This window comes from Orcinus orca, chromosome 4, assembly GCF_937001465.1.
Source record: "Orcinus orca chromosome 4, mOrcOrc1.1, whole genome shotgun sequence".
NCBI classification, from domain to species: domain Eukaryota; kingdom Metazoa; phylum Chordata; class Mammalia; order Artiodactyla; family Delphinidae; genus Orcinus; species Orcinus orca.
In genome coordinates this window covers 2,688,500-2,705,564 of record NC_064562.1, presented here as the reverse complement: position 1 = coordinate 2,705,564, position 17,065 = coordinate 2,688,500, and the positions used below count along the sequence as shown (strand labels likewise).

At 47.5% G+C, this 17,065-nt stretch overlaps 1 protein-coding gene across 1 annotated transcript in view; it reads right to left on the bottom strand.

Moving 5' to 3' along the window:
- GUCY1B1 (guanylate cyclase 1 soluble subunit beta 1) overlaps positions 1 to 4,284 on the bottom strand; it is a 47,451-nt gene extending 43,167 nt beyond the window's left edge. Inside the window, exons 1-2 of the mRNA XM_033421569.2 lie at positions 4,170 to 4,284; positions 3,561 to 3,634 (exon numbers count right to left, since the gene is read on the bottom strand). Coding sequence (XP_033277460.1) covers positions 3,561 to 3,634; positions 4,170 to 4,172 — 77 coding nt within the window. The 5' untranslated portion in view covers positions 4,173 to 4,284. The remainder of the gene's footprint in view (positions 1 to 3,560; positions 3,635 to 4,169) is intronic.
- Positions 4,285 to 17,065: the final 12,781 nt, after the last annotated feature.

The window sequence follows — 17,065 nt, the reverse complement described above, 5'->3', positions numbered from 1 at the left end:
AAGTTTAGGCAACTGGGAAAGTCGCATAACCAGCTTACAGCCACGCATTTGCTTATATGAACTATAATGATTAATTCGTGATTAGCAAATTCAAGGAGATGCATTCGTTTCAAAACTGGAAGATCAGAACATGCTATCCAACAGCCGAATGCTTCCATGTTTGAGTTACAGGCAGAAAAATCAAGATATAATAAGATTAGAAATATCCTGGCATCTCCACACTCGATCTGAAAGCAAGGATTATGTCAAACATTTTCCCATCCTCACTGCCCGAACACTAGACTGTGCTCCTTAAAACTAAGCTTAACTAGAGAATGAAAGCAGGTTTGAGTCACTGAATGAAAAAGTACGCTGCCCTGCTATAGATAAATCTCCCAACACATACCAAACATGTCTGCGTTCTTTCCACAGGGAAGTAATCATCTTCCTGGCGGCCTTCTAAAGGAACATACTCCAATATTTATCAACTAACGGTGTCATTACTCCACTTGCAAATCACATACCAAGATTCTGGACCCAGTAATTTGATGCAAAGCGAGCGCAGCCAGGGCCGACGGCAGGGTGACAGAGACGGTCATCAAATCCAGTATTTAGGTGCTTTTCTAATATGTATATCCTGACTTGATGTTCTTCCTGAAATGGTGACTGATATTTCTCATCCCTTAGGACCCATGGCTCCCAGAAAGGGCCATGTCTAAACTGAAGGGACGCCAACACAACAAGATCTGAGGTAGATCCAGAGGTCTCTTTGACTTTTTTACATATATTTATGGTCTAGATCAGAGGCGCAAACTACAGTCTCTGGGTCAAACCTCAACCAACACTGGGTTCTGCTCTTTGGGGATCTAAGAGTGGCTTTTCCATTTTTTAAGTGGTTACCCTTCAATGGTTACACAGGTACGCATAATATCATCAATATTGACTCGTGGCCTGCAGCACCTAAAACATTTACTATTCTGCCCTTTAAGGGAAAGTTTGCTGACCCTCAGTCTTGACCATTTTTCATTTTCTTACAAAGAGGAATTTAAAACTGTTGTGAAATGGTTATATTGTTGGTAACAGTGTAAGTGGGTACGGAGTTTACAATGAAGCATTTCTGGCTCTAACCCACTTAGGATTTTCTGTCTGGAATCTGTTACTCAGGATTTTACTTGTCCTTAAATGTTTGGCATATACTTTCTGAAGAAGGATGGATGGCCACTTCCTCCTAAACCAAAACAGTATTCTATGAAATTTTATAAACGTCAATTTAGACAGTTTCTCACAGAGCAAAACGGAAGCTAGAGGACACTGGAATTTACTGAGACAAAAACATTTTCTTTCATATATTCACTTTCCATAAAAAGGTAAACCTGAAAGTATCTTGGACCAGTGACTGCAGCAACCCTCCCTGGAGCAGATGGTGAGGTCAGAGGAGGACTCAGCATCTCCAGGGAGCATTTTAAACTTAAACCCTGCCAACCTCTCCTGTCCTGCCCTCCGGCAGTGAGAATCTCTAAATACTCCTCCAGGGAGCACACGGTGATCCCTCAGGGGTCCTGACAGTGAGCTGTTCTGAGGTCCTCCATGCAGGGAGCTCAGCAAGGTTCTCTCGTCCAGATACTACAGCATATCCAAGACGAGATGGGCTCCCCCAAGAGGGATGCTGAGACAAAAGAGAACCCAACTTAACACCTGGATTGCCAACACTAGTATAACCAATGGCATTTCTCTTGCAGAGGCACACGATCCTTGAGGTCATTTTGTAGGAAAAAGATCCATGATTTGCTTCACTTTACCAGAAAAAAAAGATGTTTTGTATGATTTAAATTATTAGCACTTAAACAGATGAAGGATACTGCTTGATGCTACTTAAAAATAAATTCATGAGTTAGACGATATTGATGTTTAATTCAAAATTAATACATTTTTTAAAGGAAAAGGAAACAACATTCTTAGCGCGATTTGGTAGAGTTAAGCTCTCACATCGAGGGGATTTGTAAATTTTTAGATTTTTTTTACCTTCTCTGTGGAAAATACAGCCAACATAAACAAATCACTCGATACTTTAATTTTTAAATTTCCGACACATTTCCCTATGAGGTATTATTTTTCATTTCTGTATTTGACAGTGATTGAAACTGATAATGGGTAAGACACACGTTCTAAATCCAATAAACATACATACGACTGTTTCACCACAATAGCCATCCTGTGCTCTCAAAATTCTAAACATATTCATTGCCATCGCACATCCACCGGGAAATCTGGGGACTTCTAGCTTACGGATGAGACATTACCACGTGGGAGATATATATGGTGCTTTCATACCTTCACAGAGAAAGCGGCTTAAAAACAATCCTACACTGAGATTACATCTGTTTAACATCTTCTCTTGATGCCTGCTTTCTCTATAACTCTGTCTACGAAGAAACATAAAAATTATGACGGTATTAATAAGGTGGATAGAAAGTTCAAATCCCAAAGTAAGCTTTAGTGCCTAGATTCTCATTTGATTGAACCACATAACTCTCAAATCCCCACTTCTCTTTATAATAAGTAGATGTGCTCCGTGGGCAACATAAGTGGCTTATGGAACCTGAAACAATGCTCAAGGGTACAGACCCGAGGGGAGGAAAAGTTGCATTCTACTGCTTAATATTTAATCCTGGGCATTTCCTCGGAAACAGATCTGTAGAAGAAATCACTATCGCGGAACTGCATGATAGAGCCTGCTGGCATTCACTGCCACTAGCTGTAATACATTTAGAAGCATACAGCATAAAGCATCACCTACTTGACGTAACAGAAAGAAATCCGCGAGCACAGGCAATGAGAGTGAATAACAGTAAGGTGTTCTCTGCCCACAGAGGAAAACACCCTCTCTCCCTCTGGTTGCCTGTGGCAGTCGCACTGCTGTCCCAGGATGCAAATCCAGATAGTACTGGGTGTCGGTGTGGCGACTTGGCTGCGGTCATCCATACACGTTACACGCAAATTTCACCAGAGTGAGAGGGAGAAAAGGAGAGAGCGCTGCTGGACTGCAACGCTCAGGGGTCCACAGGGACGATGCCCCGGTCGCTGCAGCAGGTCTAAACTCCCAGTGGCTGCGGTATTTCCGCGCACGTGCAGAGCACTGGGCTCACAGCTCTGGACAGAAACTAGGGTGCCCTCCTACCGCTGACAGCCTTCACCACAGCAGAAACCAGACGTAAAAGACGTGGGGGGGTACGGGAGAGGCGGGGGGCGGGAGAGGTGTCCCTTCGTTTCAGGGGGAAAAACGCGCTCGGCTCACAGCTGCTCAGAAGGGAGTGTCCGCAGCCCGGAAAAGCGTCCCTGCCGCGCGTGCCTGCGAGGTGTGCAAAGGGCCCGCGAGCCGGTCTCGGTCCGCTTGCGAGGCCCCGCCATCCCCGGGGCCTCTACACTTGGGAGCCGCCGGGGCGCGGACAGCGCGTTCCCACGCCCGCCGGGGCGGAGGCCGCGCGACCCCGGGCTCCTTCCCGCCCGCCCCTCCCGGCCGGCTCCGAGCGTGGGAGCGCGGCGGCCCCGGGCAGGAAGCGGGGCGGCGGGCACGCACTTACTTGATGTCCTCCCACACCTCCGGACCGTAGTTGCGGATCACCAGCAGCTCCAAAGCGTGATTCACGAACCCGTACTGCGGGGCCAAGGAGAGCCGAGCGTCAGGGACCGGCTGCGGGGCAAGGCGCCGCGCCCGCTACCCCGCCCCCAGCTTCTGCCTCCTCCGCCGATGCTCGGCCGGGGGGCGCGGGAGCGGGGGAAGGGCGGCCCCGGCGCCGGCCGCGCGCAGAGCCCTTCGGTCACCGTGCTCCCCACCCCCAGGCCGCCGAGAAGTGCTGGGCCTCCGGAGGGGGCGCGAGCCCGCCCCCTCCCCGGCCGCCGGCCGCCTGAGACGGGCGCCCCCCGCCTCGGCCGCGCGCCCCCTGCCCGAGCTCGGGAGGCCGCGCGCACCCTGCCCGAGCTCGGGAAGCCGCGCGCGGTGTGGACTCCGGGAAGCCGGGCACCGGTCGCCCCTGCCGCGACCCCGGCCGTTCCGGTCTGCCGGCTCCGGACGCCGGCGAGCCGCCAGGCTGCCCCGGGCCCCCGCGCGTCCGCGGCGCTCGGCCGGTCCCCTCGGCGGCCAGGCCCCACCGGCCGGCGGGACGCGCGGCCCGGGCGCCGAGAGCACTCACCATGATGTCCGCGCCCGCTCGGCCGAGCGACCCTAGCGGCGGCGCCCGGCGCGCCCCGACGCCGCCCCCGCAGCGCCCGCGCGCCGAGCCCCCGGCTGCCGCCGCCCCCCGCCTCCCGACCAATCCGCGGCCGCGCAGCGCAGGGAATTCGGTGGCTGCGGTGCCGCCCCTCCCGCTGACGAGCTTTCGTTTGAGGCCGCGGCAGGGACGGCGGAGCAGCCGCAGCAGCTCCGCGCACCAATTCTGGGGCGGGGAGATGCAGCTGCTGCGTCCTCCCACCAAACGTGTTCTTATGCAGAGGTCTGCCCCGGGGGGGAGCACCTACTAATAAGGAGGGGTGTGTGCGTGTGTGTGCAGACTAAGGAGGGTGTGCGTGTGTGTGTGCGTGTGTGTGTGCGCAGACTGAGGGTGGGCGTGTGCAGACTAAGGGTGTGCGTGTGTGTGTGTGTGTGTGTGTGTGTCTATCTTGCAACGCACACGCCTTGAAAGGAATACGCCCTCGTGGCCAGCATCCTCCTGTTTAGTGTAGTGCTGCAGATAAACGTTTCCTCTGTGGCTTGTGCCCTCAACATCGTTTATAGCAAACTGAAAGCTAGTAAGACTGCGCTCATCACGTTTCACTTTTCGTCAGTGAGACTAGTTGAGAGAGCTAAAATTGTCAGTAACATAGTTTGGATGAGCGTCGTGTCAACCAGATCTGCCCGTTACTCAACTGCCCTGCCAGGTCCAGGGGGCGCTGGACTCCATCCGGGTGGGACACCTGACCCCGCACCACAGCCAGGAGCCACGACTCCAGGGAGTCCGCAGCTGGCCACAATTTGGCCTCTGTTGCACATTCTCCGAGTGAACTGCTGAACTGGAAAAGGCCGGGTACCAAACGAGCAGACTTTTAATTAATCTACTTCCGGTCTCCGTTCTACCAGGCACTTAGGTTAGTTACTGCCCCGAGCTCCACCGCGGAGAGAAGATGACCGAGCAGGAACTGTCTGCTGGTTAACACTCTGTGCCCGAGATGCATGGACACGGTTGACTAGTGTTAGGTCAAGAGTGAGGAAGGAAAGTCAAGCCGTGCTTCCAGGCACCAGTCTCACTGGAGCCAAGAAGCCAGGATGAGATTCTATGAGGAGAATAGAGAAAAATGTCAAAGCAATAAAAATTGTACTGACATCTGTACCCAGAGACGGATGTTGAAACGTAATTGACACAGAAATGCTATATAGCAGACAAATAAGACAACAACCTATAAAAGTACTAATTTCTATCACTAATGGTGGATTTTTAAAATAAGTTAGAGGCTTTCATACCTTATATAATTATTAAAATATTAAACTGTTATTTAATATTAACTACAAATTTTTAACCATTAAAATAGCCCATTACTCTATGCAATCATAAAAAAGCTAGCTACATATTGATAAGAAAGATGCATTGTTGAATAAACACGTGGCACATGTATGTAATCACCTTCAATTTTTTAATATATAAAATCATTGTATAGAGTAAGGTGCTATTTGGATAATAAGAGCACACACATTGCTATAAACATAACCTTCTGGGAAGATGCCTAGGAAAGCTTTGAGATGACTATTGTCTGTAATTAGAACCAGTGGCTGGAGGAACCAAGATTTTTACTTTTTGTATCATGACCTTCTGTACCTTTTTATTTTTTTCTATGCAGATATAATATTTTATTTAAAAAATTTTTTGGAGTATAGTTGATTTACAGTGTTCTGTTAGTTTCAGGTGTACAGCAAAGGGAATCAGTTATACGTATACATATATCCACTCTTTTTTAGATTCTTTTCCCATACAGGCCATTACAGGGTATTGAGTAGAGTTCCCTGTGCTATACAGTAGGTTCTTGTTAGTTATCTGTTTTATATATAGTAGTGTGTATATGTCAATCCTAATCTCCCAACTTATCCTTCCCCTTCCCTTACCCCCGGTACCCATAAGTTTATTTTCTACATCTGTAACTCTCTTTCCGTTTCGTAGATAAGTTCATTTGTACCCATTTTCTATATTCCACATATAAGCGATATCATGTGATATTTGTCTTTCTCTGTCTGACTTACTTCACTCAGTATGATAATCTCTAGGTCCATCCATGTTGCTGCAAATGGCATTATTTCGTTCTTTTTTATGGCTGGGTAATGTTCCACTGTATATATGTACCACATCTTCTTTATCCATTCCTCTGCTGATGGACATTTAGGTTGCTTCCATGTCCTGGCTATGGTCAATAATGCTGCAGTGAACATTGGGGTGCATGTGTCTTTTTGAATTATGAGATAAGACAGTCTCTTCAATAGTGGTGCTGGGAAAACTGGACAGCTAATGTAAAAGAATGAAATTAGAACACTCCCTAACACCACAAAAATAAACCCAAAATGGATTAGCGACCTAAATGTAAGGCTAGATACCTTAAAACTGTTGAGGAAAACATAGGCAGAACACTCTCTGACATAAATTGCAGCAACATCTTTTTTGATCCACCTCCTAGAGTGAAGAAAATTAAAACAAAAATAAACAAATGAGACCCAATTAAACTTAAAAACCTTTTGCAGAGCAAAAGAAACCATAAACAAAACGAAAAGACAACCCTCAGAATTGGAGAAAATATTTGCAAACATAGCAACCGACAAGGGATTAATCTCCAAAATATACAAACAGCTCATGCAGCTCAATACCAGAAAAACAAACAGCCCCATCAAAAAACGGGTGGAAGATCTAAATAGACATTTCTCCAAAGAAGACATACAGATGGACAACAGGCCCGTGAAAAGATGCTCAACATCACTAATTATTAGAGAAATGCAAATCAAAACTACAATGAGGTATCACCTCACACCAGTCAGAATAGCCATCATCAAAGTATGCAGATGTAATATTTTTGTAACGTGTTAAAAAGCCCTGTTGTTATATCTCAACCTGTCTTCCTCTGAACAACAGTTGTGTTGTGTCTCAGTCCAGAGCATGCTGCAGTGTCCTGCACCTTAGACTCTGCAAGTAAAAGGGAGAGCACATTGCTCTGTCGTGGTGGAAAATGAGGAAAGTTCACCCGGAGAAAGATGGGAGAGGAAGTGAGCGATGAGCATCCCTGCCAACTGTTTTCCCTCTCTGAAGTTCACACTTCCGCCCACATGGACCTTTTTGTCCAACAGCCATTTGCATTTGTCAGTATATTATACTGTCTGCTTTTCTAATTATCTCATAGTCACCTGAGTGTAAAGGAAACTTTGCCGATGTTCCTTTGGCCCACGGGTACTACAGAGGATGTGACATTTAGGGAGAGAAGGGAACCTGCCAGCCATGAGAGCCCCAAAGCGGGTCGCTAGGCTTCTGCCAGCGCCCTATCCACTGTCGCCACTGCTGCCATGGGAGCGGAGCAACCGGGTCACAAGTAGATTGTGCTGTGTTCTCGGAAACAATCTGTTACTGGGCTCCCTTCTGGACGGCCAAACTGAGGAGAACCAGCTACAGAGGAAAAGGAGGTGCTTGGGGAACAGCTTAGCCTGCCCCCCCGCCCCGGAGTTAATGCAAACTACTTGAAGATCAGTCTAATGCATGAAAAATAAATAAGTGAAAAGGCAATATGTGGCTTTCCAAAATGTCAGCTGAAATGACTCACATTTTCAGCTGATAAAAATAAATGCGTTGGGTAAGTTAAATATTAAGAGTATTGTAAGCATTGTTCTCAAGGCTTTTCCAGTGATGGGAAGATAACGAACCTTAGGTTGGGGATAAAGAGGAAACCTTCGGGGGCTGTTTTCGGGTCTGTGCCTTGTTTTTCAATGCTTTGGTGTTTTTCCAGATTTTTTCCTACCAGGGAATTAGGGCTTCTATTTTTGGATCATGTCGTAGAGCATCGTGTGCTTTAATTTCAACAATTCCTTATACAATGTTTTGCTTGATATTCACATGCTTCTTTCATCTGGATGGCTCAGAGCCCGATTATTTTTTTTTTCCTCCATAAAGCTTCTGCTGCTTAGTGCTGGGTAAGCAGAGTAATCACCCCTCCTGTGATTTTCACTAATACAGCCACTTCAATACTTCCAGCAGAGAATTCAGAATGCTTATGAGCAAAGAGAAAAGTAAGTTCTGGATGGCATGTTATGTGATGGGGTTCTGGACCAACGGAAGAAAGGAGATTCAATAATTCAGATTCCCAAAGAGGTGGCGTTCAGATTGCCTTTTAATTTGCAAATTAACTGTAAGTTTAGTCACATGAAAAGGGTATTATTGAATATTAAAAGAAGCACCTTCTGAAGTTACTCTTCTGTACCAAATTCCTTTCGATGTTTATAGTGCCATCAGAATTTATAAACAAACAAAAAAATGCAGTCACACACATATACATATATATGTTCACGTATATGTATATATATACGTGAATATATATATATACACATAAAATGCTCGAACTCTGTAAATAAATGGAAAGAGATTTGAAGAGAATTTAAAATGATGCTTCGTATTGATGTTGTAATAAGTAGAAGCTTAAAGGTAAGTCAACTCATCACCTATATTTATACTGAAATATACATAATTAAATAAAATATATTTTATTTCTGAGAAAAGCTTATGAAAACCAGATTCAGCTCTCATATGCTTCTGCAGTCAAATTGATTAAAATAAAAACTCACTGAGCTTACCTTGGCCACAGTCCATACTTACAGAGTTTTTTAAATAGAAATAGATCTACCACGAACATGTCAAAGATTCATCTACTTTGAGCTCGGAAAGTTATTTTAAAGCCCATTTGGTAAAAACCTTCTTTCTCTGTATCAGGAAAGCTCTATGCACTTTGCTTTGTCAGGGAACAATGAAAATTTTAAATGTCAGCCATTTATTTAAGAAGTAATAATGAGCAAAGTAATGAATTATTGTCCTCAGAAGCCCTGGAGGATTTTAAGATTCCCATGAAGCCAGGGCTAAATATACTTTCCTCTTTTCTCATCCACTAGTGGTTGGAATCTAGCACTTAAGCTCTGTGTGTCTTTTTCAAAGCGGTCCACAGCATTAAGAAACCTCTAGATACCGCGTTAAACTTTCTAGTCTGTGTTCAGTTACAACTGAGCATTACTGATACAAAAGGAAATAGGGGAGAATGAGAGCCACAAATTCAACTGTTTGAATACCTTACTTTTTATCTTTCCTTAATTGAAAAAGAAAAGAACAAGGTCAGCTCTGGGGACAAAATACAGTGTAGTAGTTAATTGCACAGATTCTTTAGTCAGACTTCTCATTTCCCACCACTTAGTAGAGGACTGGCACTGAACAAGTCACTTTATTTTTTGAACCATCGTCTTCTCTCTTATCAAATGTGGAAAATAACAGATCAATACACTCCAGTGTTGAGAAGATTAAAAATATTACCAGGCTCACAGGTTTATTGTGAACAGCAAATGGCTTAATGCAAATGTGATACCTGAGCAGTGAAAGGCAGGTCTGAAGTGCTCAGAAACTGTGCTGACAGTGCTTTTGACATCGGCTGTTGCTAATATTGCTGTTTCTAGAATCAACCACTACTGTGGCGAAACTCATAGTGTCCACCTTATAGAGGTGTGATGTGTCCACTGGCACCAGATGCGCAGTGAAAAGAGCTGACACCTGGCGGTTTGAGCATCTGGATCAGCACGGCTGGTTTCCTGCTTGGCGAGTTAGCCGGGGTCTGCAATCCCCCCTTTTATAACCATGACCAAAGTGCCTGGCCTACTTTCCTCGGCTAAGGTGCCAGAGGGATCAAAGGAGACCTGTGTGAAAGCGTCTCACAAACTGTAAAGAGCTGCCCACTCTGTCCCTTACTGACTGGAGTTCGTAAGTGAGTGAGCCGAGGACTCAGGTCGGAAGCAGTGTGTGACAAGGGACAATCTGACGATCTCTCAGCTGTGTCTACCTTTCATCTCCTGAATTCTGTCCTTTTCTCTTGTGTTAAAAATTAAATCCAAACCTAACTAAAAGATACAATAATATTATGAATTTTCTAACAAACAACAGTTAAAAATAGTGAAGAGGAAGCAAATTATCCATTAATCCATTCATATACAGCACGAGCTTTTTTTCCGGAAGGGGTGCTTTATTAGCAACGTAAAAAAATCGAAAATTATCCTCTGCTGATGTGATAAAAACCTTCCTCAATTTCACTGACATTTGAAGCAAAATAACTGTGTTGAATATACCCATTAGTATGTTTATCAAACATATGTATTTATTACAATGGCAGTTAGAATGTATTTTGCAGGATCTTCCTTCACATGACAAAGAACATGAAACCTAAAAATGGGCAGAAGACCTAAATCGACATTTCTCCCAAGAAGATATACAGATTGCCAACAAACATACAAAAGGATGCTCAACATCACTACTCATTAGAGAAATGCAAATCAGAACTACAATGAGGTATCACCTCACACCAGTCAGAATGGCCATCATCAAAAAATCTACAAACAATAAATGCTGGAGAGGGTGTGGAGAAAAGGGAACCCTCTTGCACTGTTGGTTGGAATGTAAATTGATACAGCCGCTATGGAGAATAATATGGAGGTTCCTTAAAAAACTAAAAATAGAACTACCATACGACCCAGCAATACCACTACTGGGCATATACCCTGAGAAAACAATAATTCAAAAAGAGTCATGTACCACAATGTTCATTGCAGCTCTATTTACAATAGCCAGGACATGGAAGCAACCTAAGTGTCCATTGACAGACAAATGGATAAAGAAGATGTGGCACATATATACAATGGAGTATTACTCAGCCATAAAAAGAAACGAAATTGAGTTATTTATAGTGAGGTGGATGGACCTAGAGTCTGTCATACAGAGTGAAGTAAGTCAGAAAGAGAAAAACAAATACCATATGTTAACCCGTATACATGGAATCTAAGAAAAAAAAGAAAATGGTTCTGATGAACCTAGGGGCGGTTCAGGAATAAAGACACAGACATAAAGAATGGACTTGAGGACACGGGGAGGGGGAAGGGTAAGCTGGGACTAAGTGAGAGAGTGGAATGGACATCTCTACACTACCAAACATAAAATAGATAGCTAGTGGGAAGCAGCCGCATAGCACAGGGAGATCAGCTCGGTGCTTTGTGACCACCTAGAGGGGTGGGATAGGTTGGGTGGGAGGGAGACACAAGAGGGAGGGGATATGGGGATATATGTATACATATAGCTGATTCACTTTGTTATACAGCAGAAACTAACACAGCATTGTAAAGCAATTATACTCCAATACAGATGTTAAAAAAAAAAAAGAGTGTTGATATGGAGAGAGTACCCAGGATTTTCTGAGCAGGTCCAGTGTCATCACAAAAGTCCATGTAATAGAGAGTTGGGAGTGTCAAAGCCAGGGAGGATGTGCTGGTAGAAGCAGAGGTCAGAGGTGTGGATGGCAGTGGAAGGTCTCCCGCTTGTTCCACATGTCCTGTCACTATGTGCATCTGTCTCTTTTCCCCTGTTGGCTGTGCTGTGATTCAGAAGTACATCTCAGTGATGTACCTTGTATATGATGTAGGACACCCACCCTGGAATGGACAGCCACAGCCTTCTCTGAAAGAAGGATGTTTCCCCAGGATTAACTGTCATGGAATTTGGTCTCTCCATCAGTCAGAGTTCTGTATTGCAAGCAACAGAATCTTTGGCTGACTTAAATGTAAAAGAAATTTAGGAATAATGAGAATCATGAGGAAGACTATGAAAATAGTGGGGAAAACGTAAATTATGTGTAATTCTACTCGTTTCCTCCTTGAAAGGTGACCCAAAAGAGTCAGTTGTGTTGCATGTATTACATAAGTATGTGGATGGGGGGGGGGTGACTTTTTTACAAGGATATAGCGTTATTTAATAGTTTTTGGTTTGGGGAGTTCTTTGTGCTGGTAGGTGCATTACAGGGTTCTAAAGTATTTTCCTGCCTGTCTTTTCACCATCAAAATCCTTGGTCTGTTTCCAAACACTGTTTTTTTTATTATTATTATCACATTTGAACATCAGGAATATGTAAAGGGAGATGGCTCATCCCGAGAAACAGCCAGCAGTGAAGCTCGAAGGCTGGGAAAAGAGAGGGTCAGCAGCAGATGAAAGTCTTCATCTTGGGGGCAGAGAAAAAACCCACAGGAAATGAGTCACGTTTCAGGGATGAGCTTGGGAATACAAACCAAAAACTGATTTATCACGGATTGCGCTGAAGATACTGATGGTACAATTGAGAACAAATGCAGGAAAAAACCCCTGTGGGCCCATTGGTTGGCATTTCTAGATCCTGGTTCTACTGTTTCATCTTTGGTCTGTGGCTTAGTGACCACCCCGTGGCACAGGTTCTTACTGACTGTCATTTTGTCTTCCTGATGGTGTGTGGTCCAGCATGGACGGTCTATCTCTTCTGCTCTAGACTCAGGGTACTGGACCAGGCGGACATCCCTCTAACCTACTGAGCCGGGGAGAGAAGCGCAGAAAGCCTGAGGTCCCTCCACCTCCGTGACTGTGGCTATGACCCAGGAAGCAGGGAACTGTGGGTTGCAGTGCTTGCATAGCAAAATCCACGTGGCTGGAGAGGTATTTGCGGTCAGCAGACCCTGCCATCGGTGGGTAAACACTGGCAGAGTTACCCAGCCCTTTGAGGAGGGCTGCAGGGGTCTCCTGGAATTGAAAACTCTGATTAAAGAGATCTCTTGAGGCATTTGGCTAAAATGCAGATTCTGGGGCCCCGACCCTGCCATTCTAATTGACGGGTCTGTGGTTGTTTGTGCAAATCCGCAACTTCACCAAGCACCCCCTTCCTCCAGTGATTCTAAAGCAGGTGGTCCACATTTAGAGGTCCTCTGTCGGGTCCCCAGGGTACGTCTCATGCTCAGTTCTCCTGGCTTCTCTCCCTTGATGCCAAGGCTGGAAAACGAACGGCAGGAACTCCCCCTGGAAAACTACAAGAGGTTCTCAAGCAGGGCGTATCGGCGACCAGAAAGTTCTGTGCAGACAACATCCAGCCCTGGCAGCAATAAGCTTCCGTTAGCACAGCAGTCGCTTGGCAGGCCCCTGCTCTTCGCGTGACACTCATCCTGGGAAGACACTTCCCTCAGCGTGCAGCGTCCACGGCCTCCTGACGCGGGGTGGGGGGGCATCCAACTCCCTCCGTGGAGGAACGGGTGGGTTTTGCCACGTTGCGATTCTCTCTCTGTCACCTACTCTGCGGGTGTCACCGCTCCTGGCAGCACTGACGACGGGCCTGGTCCGGCCCACATCACTCATCTCCTGGTTCTCTGGAAACTTCCAGTACCGTGTAGCACTTCTTCCTGGCGTCCCTTCCAGGGAGGCTGGCCACGCCCTAGGGTTCCAGCCAACGGAGGGGCATGTTCGCCTCCAGCCCTGGACATAACCCTCCACAGGGGCTTGCCCGTTTTCTTTCCCATCTGCCGACGGGGTGGGTGTCTGTGCCCGGGGGGACACTGCGGAGGAGAGCGCTTCGTCGGTCAAGCCCTGAATGGCTGGTTATGTGAGAACTAAACGGCTGCTGTGGGCGCCAGCCCTCGGGGGTCTGTTTGAGGATCCGCCTGTCTTAATGAACACGGCACCGGCTGGCAGCCTTGCCAAGGGAGGATTGCTTACGCTAGGGATGCTGCTGTTCTCTGTACCGCACACAGCCTCCCCGGGGGCAGGAAGCTGAAGAAATGGTTTCCCCCAGGCTTTGTCCGTCCAGACTCGGGTGGGCCTGTGCCTGCCCTGACGTCAGGGATCCAGACTGCAGTCAGGACGGCTACTCTTTCCGTAAGCAGGAAGCACAGGTGTGAGCTGGGACTTTGGTCTCAGTCAGAGTCGTCAGGCAGAGGGCTTGGGATGTGTCACGGCAGTCGAGCAGTGGACCCTCTGAGGACTGAACCCAGGGCTGTTAAATCCTGTACTATGGCCAGTTCCAGGATGCAAACCGACCACCACTGCGGCATCTGCAAAAGAGACACACACAGCTGTCTCCTGCCAGTACTAGGGCAGAACTGTGTTAAAGCGAACCTCACGGTACAGAACCTGTATTCTCGACAACACACACAGTTCTCAAGACCATGAATCAGGTCACATTTAGTCGTGCCAAGGGGAGAAGTTTAAGGCAACCCTAATATGAACTGTGGGAGTCGACAGAGGAGGGCTGTTGACATGCTGAACAGTCCTTTTTATCATAATTCTCACAGAGCAGGTTTTGCTCTACTAGGGAGGTATGCACAGACCCTGGCTCTAAAGCCCACGGGGCTGCAGGGGATGGAATATGATGGGGCAGTGTGGGCAGGTCTGTTACCTAGTCCAAGCTCCTACGGTTCACCGCTGGACAGGCCAACAAATCGAGAGCCGAACTGTTGGCACGAGGAATAACGCTGTTACTGGGAGGACAGAGCAGATGGTGGGCTCGTCCCAAAGAACCATCTTCCCCAAGTTAGCATTCAGGCTTGTTTTACACTAAAAGGGGAGGGGGTGTGGCCAGTTGTTGCAAACTTCCTGGTGTCCGAATCCTTTGTTCTTGCAGCTGTTATGCGCTGCTCTGCAACTTTTTATCTCTATTTGAATGTAAAGTGTTACACCTTTAAAGGTCAAAGCCTTGAGAAGAGGCTACCTCGTATAGTTCAGGCTGTAGGCAACATTCTCAACTTGTAGCAAAAGCAAAGGAATACACAGGTTACAGTAAAAGAAGCCGCTCCAAGGTGGGGTCTGTTCTTCCCTAGCACAAGTTTCAGACGACAGGGAGTGTTGGAGACTGCAGTGGGCTGCCGAAGCCTTACCAGCCCAAACACGGCAGCAGCGATTCAGGGACAGATATTCCTTGATAGGACAGTGATGCCAAAGGTACTGAGATTCCCGAGTGAGATCTGTGATCGAGGCTTCTGTGCAAAATGGTCTCATTTAAAAATGTTGGCACCCTATCCTAACCACATCCCGCTTGCAAGCCAGCAAGTTAGCCTAAGGCTGTTTCAAGGATCCTGGCAGAAGACACGACACTCCTAGAATGGTGGTAAGCACTGTATTCCTCACAGCCACGGCAGTAGCCAGAGAGGTCAGTTTCCCAAGTCCCAGTTCCCACAGGGAGACACAAAGAAGGCCAGAGGACAGCTGTGCGTGCAGCGGGCTTTCTTCCAGGATAGCAGCCCTGGGCTTAGGGAGTTGAATCCTATATACTGGATGGTAAGCATCCCTCCCTCGGCTCTAGAGGGAGATACTGTCTCCATTTCCAAGGCACTTGGCTATACACACACCCTTGGAAAGACAGTGTGGACCAAAGGCAGTCAGAGCCTCTGGTCGTGAGATGTGCACACGTATGAGGGGCCCGTGGAGAGCTGTCTAGCGATGAAATCTACCCCTCGTTCTACACCATCGTGGCATCTGGGGAAGTCTACCAATACAGCACTTGGGTCAATCTGATTGAAAGATCTGCACCTAGATTTGTTCAATTTGCCTCATACAGCCTTTAAGTCCAGGTACTGTCAACAGGACTCCAAGCAGCTATTAGGCCACCCTGCAGGGCTGACCCTAGGCACGCCCTGCCCCCCGATGCTCTGGACCCAGCGGAACAAGTCCCAGCGACCGCCAGGCCTGTCTTCCAAAGCCTGCACTCTCCAGCCGGTCCAGCTAGTGATGGCTCAGACTCCACACTGACCGCAAGGGAAAGTCCAGGGCAGTGTTAGCCATCATTCCTGAGGACCCTGACCACTGAGCTGAGCCTGAGTGGAACGCCTCCAGGACCTGGGTGGTGTCTCTGACGTCAGCTAAGACCAGCCGTCTCATCACAGGGGTAACAGCCTGCAGTAGATGCATAAAGAATGCGTCAGTTGCCCTCCCTGAGTAGCCAAGCGTGGCCTCACTCTGGAGAGATCCAGGGCCTCATGTCCAGGCCTCTTCATCAGTTCCTGGTGGTGCACCGACCACTTGAAGATTTGGTGTTTCTTCCTAATTCCTCCTGCCCGGCAAGCTGGTGGGCGTGAGGGTTCCTGGTTTAGCTGGAATAAATGAGCCTAGTCTTTTCTGATGGAGGCCCTGCCTGAGGGCAGCTGGCCCTGCGTGCGTGCCCTGCAGACCCACACCAGCAGCCGAAGACAGCCATTTGGCCCAGGAAAAGTCCAAGCAGCAGCTACAGGAGTGGGTGGGGAAGACAGACAGGTGTGTAGGCGCTGCAGAGCTGGAGCTACGCCCTGCTGCGCCGATAGAACGCGTCAGGTTAAGGGGAACGGGAATTAAATCACGTTCAGAGATGCCTGGCAGGAAACGGCAGCCCCAGCAATCAATACAATTCAATGCATTTAAAGCAGTTTGGGTAGCCACCCTGGGGCCTTTTCCTTTGTGAGAAAGGCTCCAGGGTTGACGATGGATGGTAAAGACCATGAATACCCTTCGCTCTGCCGTATCTGCCGTATCTCCTGGGGTCAAGGTGCTCCCCCCACAGGGGCCACTGACCACCATGGCTGCTCCTCGACTACCCACCGTGAATCTGTGGTCCTATTTCAGTAGCCGCAACTTCAGCCTTTTCCCAGTTCTCCCAGACCACTCACCTGGAATAATCAGGTACAGGAAACACAAGGGCATTTTTTATAAAACCTAGAGACATGGGTTCTGTTCCCCGCTCATGCCCGGGCGAGCCACTGTACGGGGACTCGACAGGAGGAAGCTCAGTCAGGAGCCCTTCACCCCTGTGATCTGGGGCCAGGTCACTCCCGCAAGGGAACCCAGGCGGATGAACCAGAATTAAGTCTGAATTTTCTAGGTCTTCTTGTATCTGGGCTGCCAACCCAGAGGCTGTATAGCTGTGCTGGCCTGGTTTCTGCTGGGAGACAGAGGGAAGCATCTTGTGCGGAAAAGCTCAGAGGAAAATCCAAAATTTTCAGATGAGGTCTCTTTTTCCCATTATCCTTTTTTATTGG